Source organism: Vicugna pacos, chromosome 10 (assembly GCF_048564905.1).
Source record: "Vicugna pacos chromosome 10, VicPac4, whole genome shotgun sequence".
Taxonomy (NCBI): domain Eukaryota; kingdom Metazoa; phylum Chordata; class Mammalia; order Artiodactyla; family Camelidae; genus Vicugna; species Vicugna pacos.
The window spans coordinates 28,180,993-28,188,717 of NC_132996.1; the positions used below are offsets into that span (position 1 = coordinate 28,180,993).

General features: G+C 57.7%; 1 protein-coding gene and 1 long non-coding RNA gene across 5 annotated transcripts; one reads left to right on the forward strand and one right to left on the reverse strand.

Annotated features, from left to right (window-relative positions):
• Positions 1–302: 302 nt before the first annotated feature.
• LOC140698963 (uncharacterized) lies at positions 303–2,890 on the reverse strand. Of its 2 annotated transcripts, none has more exons than XR_012076975.1 (3): positions 2,426–2,890; positions 1,518–1,699; positions 303–464 (listed from the first exon to the last, which is right to left on the reverse strand). It is a non-coding gene; the product is annotated as an uncharacterized lncRNA (long non-coding RNA). The 2 variants fall into 2 exon arrangements; XR_012076976.1 differs by having other exon boundaries at positions 1,518–1,738.
• A 120-nt stretch (positions 2,891–3,010) lies between these two features.
• Positions 3,011–7,718, forward strand: PHOX2A (paired like homeobox 2A). Of its 3 annotated transcripts, none has more exons than XM_031680966.2 (3): positions 3,011–3,405; positions 5,599–5,786; positions 6,715–7,718. In XM_031680966.2, exons 1-3 carry the CDS (start codon positions 3,189–3,191, stop codon positions 7,162–7,164), a joined length of 855 nt encoding a protein of 284 aa, XP_031536826.1. In that variant the 5' UTR covers positions 3,011–3,188; the 3' UTR covers positions 7,165–7,718. The 3 variants fall into 3 exon arrangements, with proteins under 3 accessions (XP_031536826.1, XP_072825402.1, XP_072825403.1); XM_072969301.1 differs by having other exon boundaries at positions 3,189–3,405; positions 5,599–5,790; positions 6,602–7,718; XM_072969302.1 differs by having other exon boundaries at positions 3,189–3,405; positions 5,599–5,787; positions 6,692–7,718.
• Positions 7,719–7,725: the final 7 nt, after the last annotated feature.

Here is a 7,725-nt window from a genome sequence, read left to right on the forward strand (position 1 = left end):
TCCATCATCTGCAACACCTGAACTCAACAGTGAACAGAATTCAAACGATTTTCTTGGGCTTCATCTCAGTTTTAGTGCCAGTCAGCAGAGGCAAATGGCTCCCTGCAGAGAGAGGAACCTCCAACTCCTGAGGACAGTCCTGAGTCAGGGGAAGTTCAGCTCCTGCCCAGCTGACCCTGCAACTTACATGTTACCATAAAACTTCCAATCACCAAACCATTTGTTTGATTACCTGTAAAGGTGTCAAGTATTTACAGATTATATTGGTCAGAACTCTTGGTGGCAACTGTCAGAAGCCCAACTTAAAGTAGGTAAGACCAAAAGAGGTATTTATTGGTTCAGTGACCAAAAGAGAAGAAATGACAGGGCTAGATCATAGAAACGGAGACAAGTGGAGCCAGGCCGCGTATCTCTGCTGGTCCCTGTGCATAAGCCTCTATGGCTCCTTTGCTTCAGCTTTGTCCCTGTGGAAGAGATATGGCTGCCTAAAAACTCCTCAGATGAGGAAGGATTTTCTTGCAGGCAGAAGGTTGGCCCAGAGGGAGGAAGTTTCCTGTTACTGAGGAGTGAGGGAATGAAGAAGAGAGGACGATCTCTTTTCAGAGAGTGGGGAGTGGGAGTCAGGGGATGGTGCCTCCTTCCCTGGAAACAAGGGCAGGATTCCCCAACACAAAGATTTCAGCTTAGCCTTCATTATTCATTCAACAAACAGGTATGGGAAGATCTATGATGTGCAGTGATGTGCTAGCCACCGTGGTAGTGCTGGGGAGAAAGTTATCAATGAGAGGACATATTTCTGCCTTGAGACCTTGCACGTTATTGCAAATACTTCAACAAGGTGACATGAGTAACCAAAAGGGGAGGAGGTTCCCCACAACCTAGTCTAGGGGTATCAGGGAAGGCTTCCAGGAAGCAGTGATGTCCAAGTTGAAACCTGGTGGATAAATGTCAACTAGGTTTGGGATTGTTTTTAGGGGTGGTGGGTAGAGACTGGAATGAATGTTCCAGCCAGAGAGAACAGCTCTGGACTAATAGAGCAATGGGTCAGGGCTGCAAAGATAGTCATGGTGAAGGGGGAGGCAGGCTGGAGCACTGGCATGGAGGACATTGTGGGCCAAAGTGAGGGCTTGAATTTTATTGTGAGGGCAATGGAGAGCCATGGGAGGTCTAAGAAGGAGAGCAGTGGCACCATCTGATTTCCCAGTTCTGAGATCCCTTGGACTTCCAGTATAGGAAGTGTCAAGGCAGAGAGGTGTACCTCCCACACTGGTCGAGAGAATGTTTTAAATCAGTTTAGCTGTCAATTTAGAATTTAAAAGTAATTAGAGAAAATATCTCAGAGAAACACCCTGGTAAGGAGTAGTTACAGAAATGGGGGACAAGTGGTCCTTGTGTTAAGCAAAGAATGAACGGCCAGGTTGGGCATGCTCCCCAGTATGCTGGTAAACTTGGGAGGTGGGGGGGAGCCCTTCTCTCATCCCCCAGGGACTTTGGCTAGTAACAAGGTGGGGACCTACCAAGATTGGGTCAAGGAGCCTGGGGGCTGGGTAGGGAAGCTGTTCAATCCACCTCAGGTGAGCTGCAGAGGCAGAAGAGTTCTCTGTTCTATTCTCCTGGAAAGGATCCTATGTCCTGTCCTGTGGTCCCATGATGCAGAACTCATCAGTGGCCAGGCCCAGACTGACTCTAGGTGGTTTTCCTGAAGAAGAAAAAGGCCTCTGGAGGAGAGGGGTGGAGGCTGAGAAAGAGTGAAGAGGTCACTTGGGTACTCCCTGGTCCTGACATTCTTCACACATGATCTGTACGGAGAGTGCTGAGAACCAGAGGGTCACACATAGTGGCAGTGGGGAGAGAGACTGAGCTGGGGGACCTGGGAGAGAGGACAGGTAGGCTGGGCTCTGAAGGTGCAGGGCAGGGTCGTGTGACCTTCAGGACAAGTCAGGATAGAGGGACATCGGCTTAGGTGACCCTCCCCCTCTGCAGCTTCATGCAGCACCTCCATTACAGTCCTTCTGCCTGCTGGGCACTCCAGTTCGTGGGTCTTAGCTCTCCAAAGGCTCTTTCTCTCCACCCCTCAGCCTCTGTTCCTCCACTGTGTCTGTCCCTGGCCTTGTCTCTCTGAGACTGATCCTCCGCGTGTGTCTGTCTCACTATCACTGTCTTGTTTTGTCTCATCTCTCTTGATCTCATTGCAATTCTTTTTTCAGTCGTGTCTCATTCCTGTGATTTCTCTGTCTCCATGCCTGCCTCACACACTTTCTCTGTCTCCCTCTCTCTCTCTCTCTCTTATCTTTCCTTTGTCTATGCCATCTCCATCCCCGCCTTCCTCTTGTACATGTTTCACCTTTGTCACCATTTCTGTTCCTGTGTCCCTCTTGCCCCGGTCTCTAATCTATCTCTCTCATCCATGTCTCCATCTGTGTACCTGTATCTCTCTTGCCCCTTTCTCCATATTTCTCCATCACTTTTCTGTCCCTCTTCCTGTCTCCGTCTCTGTCTCCTCTCTTCATCCACGTCTTCATCCCAGGCTCCGTCTCTTTCTCATCCTTGTCTTCATCCCCATTACTGGGCCGCCTCCGTGGTCCCCGCCGGGATGGGACTTCGCTGGGGGCGGGGCAGAGGGGCTGGATCGGAATAACTCGGTTATCAGGACGAATTGAATTAACTTCTTCACAGGAGAGCCGCCAGGCCTGTCTTCCCTCCCTTCTGCGGGGCCGCAGGTGGGGAGGCCAGGGAAAGGGGTCGGGACCCTCTAGACTGGCAAGAAGCGCGGAGATTGAAGGTCTGGTCCGGATTGGGGCAGGATGGGGACTGTAGAGGATGGGGCCCCGCGCAGCCCGCCCTGCACCTCGGGAGCCGTAAGAGACTGTGGCATCCGTTTGGAGTAGGGGTCGGGGGCGGCTGGGGGCGGGGCCTGGGCCGCCCAGGCCCCGCCCCCGAAGAGCTCGCCCCGCCCCGCCCCTCTGCGGGGTCCTGCGCGTTAAAAGGCGCGCGGGCCGGGCTGGGCTGCACTTGCGTTGCACCCGGGCGGAGTACGGCCGCGACGGGGCGGGCGGACTCGCTGGCGCCGAGAGCCGGCTTCAGGTCCTTGGCTCCTGGCGCTCCAACCCCCATTTTGACCCCTACCCGGCCCGGGAACCCGACTCCCACCCGGCCCGACCAGGCCCCCGCCCCCGCCCCCCGGGCCGATGGACTACTCCTACCTCAATTCGTACGATTCGTGCGTGGCGGCCATGGAGGCGTCCGCCTACGGCGACTTCGGCGCCTGCAGCCAGCCCGGCGGCTTCCAATACAGCCCCCTGCGGCCCGCCTTCCCCGCGGCCGGGCCTCCCTGCCCCGCGCTCGGCTCCTCCAACTGCGCGCTTGGCGCTCTACGCGACCACCAGCCCGCGCCCTACTCGGCAGGTGAGCCCATCCCCAGCCCAACCCTTCCTCCAAATCCTAAAGCACCCCCAGCCCTTGTCCCACTCGGCAAGTGATTGCGACTGTTCTCCACGGCCGCCACCATCCCTTCCCTAGCCAGACCCTCCATCTCCCCGCGGGACCCACAGCCCCTCCGTAAGACGGAATTCCCTAGGCAGAGTTGAGCTCCACCCTCTCTTCGTTCCCATTCCTCTTTCTCACTGTCATATCCCTATCCCGTGCTCTTTGGGTCAAGGAAATAGATCCCTAGTCCAGTCATAGGCTCCTCACCAGGCCCTCCCTTGCCCACCTGCAAAGACTGACCACTCAACCTCTCCATTCCCTGTTTCCTTGGAAGATGCTTCCAGCTCAGTCCAGTCAGACTCCCACTCCCCATCCTTATCGCCCCCACTTCACGCCCGACCCCCAGGAGGATCCCTGCTGCAGATGAGCTGCCCATCTGGGAACCTTCCTAGAGCCCCAGCACCATCAGGCCTCCACTGCCTGGTTTTGGACCCATCTTGCCTGTGCCCAAACCCTCTTGCACTACTGAAACCCATTCCGTGGCCAGAAGAAAACGGTACTCAGGTCATTAAGCCAGTTTCATTTCCTCATTCCCCCTGGAGACTCTCACAGATGGAGTACTGCAAAACCCAGAAGCAACCCCATACGATGCCCAAACCCCTTGATCCAAGTCCCCATCTGAAATTTCAACCTCATGGAGACTTTTAGCCATCCCCATCTCTCCAATTAGAGTCTAGGCTGCCCTACCCAAACTCCTTATCTCCTTCCTTCCTGGGGAGACTCCCTTGGGCCCAAGTAGAAGATTGGGGTCTCGTGGGTGGGGAGAGATGGTGAGAGAGACCTTGATTTGCAGAAATGAGAACCAGAGAGATGGAGTCAGAAACTGGAATAGGGATGGGAAGGATGGGTACTCTGGGCATATGCAGATGAGGACTGCAGAGGTAGAAACAGGAAATGGGGAGATGGGCCCCAGAGAGATGGAGTTCTGAGATGGGAACAGATACGGAGGGATGTGAGCAGAGATGGGAAGATGGGGGACCCTAGGAGAAATGGGATCCCAGGGTTGGGGAGATGGAGATAAAACCAGGTGGTGGGGAGATGAATTATGGGAGATGGGGACCATGAAAGATTGAAAACAGAGATAAGAAAGATAGGGCTAGGAATGGGGGTATTAGAGACAAGGATTAGGGAAGATAGAGAACTAGTGAGATATGAAAAAGATGAAGGATATCAGGGATGCTTGGAGAATATGGAGACCTAAACAGGGGCTAGAAGCCCTCCCATGGGGAGATGGTGACAGAAACACTGTCTGTGGGGCAGTAGGGACTGTAGATGGGAGTCAGGGATGGAAAGACAGGGAAGGGGAAGAGTGCGACTGGCTTTGAAGGAGTTGGGACGGAGAGAGAGGTGACTGGCAGGAAGAAGGGCAAAGACACGATGTAGAAACCTGGGAGGGGAGAAATAAGAACCCTTCTCAATGGGCACAAAGAGACGAATGGTCCAGAGGGGGAAAGCTGCAGATAGATGCAGTTGGAGAGAGGTGAGGAAGGGGAGGGGGGGACATCTGGAGGAGGATGGGATGTGAGATGGGGCTGAGGAAATGAGGCTTGGGAAGGAGTCGGGTGCGGGGTAGAGCGGGCCAAATTTTTACACGGCAGTCTGTGGCAGGGCTGAAAGCTGACCCAGGCAGGTGAGTCGTGAGTCTAGCTGAAGTCCAGGGCTGGTTACTGGGTAGAGCCAGGATGCTGATGAAACCTGACAGACAGCCAACGTTAGGATGGACAGAGCAGGACCTTAAGTCAAGCAGGCAGACTGACTGAGGGAGAGACACACCAAGGGGAGGGTCATAAGGGCGGATAGACTGGTCGGAGGTGGAGGGAACACATTGGAGGGCCAACCACAGGTCAGCTGTCTTGCCGCGAGGATCACATTCTGGTTCCCTCGCTGCGGCCCTTGGGCTCCAGGCCTTCCTGCGCCCTGTCTGCCTTCACCCCTGCCCACTTCAGCGATAGGGAAGACGCTCCATCCAGGACTGAGAGGTCCAAATCCAGGGGCCAGGGCAGGGGCGGGGGGCCGTGAGCGATCCCTCAGGAGCAGAACGCAGCAGTCTAGGCTCGGTTCCTCACGCCCCCACCTTCGTTGATTCCCCCGCCCTCCCGCACGCACCCGTAGTGCCCTACAAGTTCTTCCCGGAGCCATCGGGCCTGCACGAGAAGCGCAAGCAGCGGCGCATCCGCACCACGTTCACCAGCGCGCAGCTGAAGGAGCTGGAGCGCGTCTTTGCCGAGACCCACTACCCCGACATTTACACGCGCGAAGAGCTGGCGCTCAAGATCGACCTCACTGAGGCTCGCGTGCAGGTGCGTGTTTGCGGGAATGTGTGCGCGCGGAGCAGGGGCGGGAAGTTAGTGCCCTACACCTAGAGGTCCGCAGGGCAGAAGGGCCTCACTCGGGTGATGGGGAGGTGCAGCCTGGAGGCAGAGGTAGAGCCAGGGGCCAGAGGGCAGTCCTGGGGTGGTTGGGCAGGAGAGAACATGTAACCCGGGGAGGCTGTGGAAACAGGACTTGGCAGACCTGAGGCTCTCAAAAGAGCTTAGCTGTTCACCCTCACGATTTCCCCTCAGTCTTCTGCATAGGGCTGAGCACTCAGTGATGCTTGGGAAGCCCGGACGGAGACCGAGTGGGTAGAGGGTCCGCTCCAGGTGTCCTCAGGGCCAAACGAGGCCAATCAGTGCCTCCGGGTCTCCTCCCCAGCTCTGCAGTTGTGACACCTCTGAGCCTGGAAAGCCCAGGCTCAGGGCAGGCGCAGGAGCTGGGCCAGGGTGGACTTTTGTCTATCTTACGAATCTGAGTATAGATGTTCAGCTGGCGCGCCTTTACTGGAGACCTTGAACAAAAGGTTTACCGAGTGCCCTAACTGGCTCTTCACCGCCACGGGACACTCCAGAGGGTACTCCCAGAACCTCTTGTAGGAGCGAATTGGGGAGAGAGCTTTGGGTGATAAGGTGGGCGAAGGCGGAGTCCCCTCCAGGAGACCGAGAACACTAGGAGGCAGCAGGGTCCGCGGGTGAACAGATCCCAAGGGGAAGGCCCTAAGGACCTGGAGAATGGGGCAAGTGGAGGAGAGGATGGAGGCGGAGAGACAAGGGCAACGAGCAGAGTGGTGGATGGCGAGGGGCCAAAGCTCCGAAGGCTGGTAATAATCCAGATCCCTTCAACCGTCCCTTCCGGATGGAGGTCTCACCCGCGGCTTTTCGACCCGGGACTGACCGGCCGATGTGCCCGCAGGTCTGGTTCCAGAACCGCCGGGCCAAGTTCCGAAAACAGGAGCGCGCGGCCAGCGCTAAGGGTGCGGCGGGCGCGGCGGGCGCCAAAAAGGGTGAGGCGCGCTGCTCGTCCGAGGATGACGATTCCAAAGAGTCCACGTGCAGCCCCACACCCGACAGCACCGCGTCGCTGCCGCCACCGCCCGCGCCCGGCCTGGCCAGCCCGCGCCTGAGCCCCAGCCCGCTGCCCGCCGCTCTGGGCTCTGGGCCTGGACCCGGGCCAGGGCCACAGCCGCTCAAGGGCCCGTTGTGGGCTGGCGTGGCGGGCGGTGGGGGCGGCGGGCCGGGCGCGGGCGCTGCGGAGCTGCTTAAGGCCTGGCAGCCAGCGGAACCCGGGCCCGGTCCCTTCTCAGGGGTTCTGTCCTCCTTTCACCGGAAGCCTGGCCCCACCCTGAAGACCAATCTCTTCTAGCCGCCGGCCTCTGGAGGCTCCAGGCCTGTGGCCAGAGACGCCCCTGCCCCTCCAGGACCTGACAGACCCTCCCCATCCCGGCCGCCTGCCTGATGTCTCCCTCTGTCCAGTTTCCCCACCGAGTCTGACCCCTACATGTGCCCTCCCCACCTTTAGAGACCAAGGCAGGGTCACTCTCGTCCTCACCCACTCCCACACAGCAGAGCGGGGTACTTTTACTTTTCACTGGGACGCCCTCCAGGAGAGCCCGAGCACCTTCTAGCTTGGCTTTCTTTGGAACCGGGATCAAATAACACCTGTCCCTACCACAGTGGGCAAACGTGAGGAGCCTCAAGGAGAAACAGCCCGGCTTCCTCCCCAGCTCTGCAGCTGGTTGAGTCACTCCTCACCTTGGTGACCAGCCCACTTGGGCCCCACCCCTCGGGCCCACCGGCCCTGACGCCGCCCCTGCAAAGGCTGGCCGTCATTGGGATAATGAGCGGCCTGAAGAGTCCCGCTGCCAACTTGAACCTCGTCCCCTCGCATCCCCAGCCAAAGGGTAGGCCCAAAGGGTAGGCCCGT

Bases quoted from the DNA above. Each gene is read 5' to 3' on its own strand.
- PHOX2A (XM_072969301.1), top strand. From the start codon at position 3,189: ATGGACTACTCCTACCTCAATTCGTACGATTCGTGCGTGGCGGCCATG. The intron at 3,406-5,598 runs GTGAGCCCATCC...ACGCACCCGTAG, and splicing joins GCCCGCGCCCTACTCGGCAG to TGCCCTACAAGTTCTTCCCG. The intron at 5,791-6,601 runs GTGTTTGCGGGA...GTGGATGGCGAG, and splicing joins TGAGGCTCGCGTGCAGGTGC to GGGCCAAAGCTCCGAAGGCT.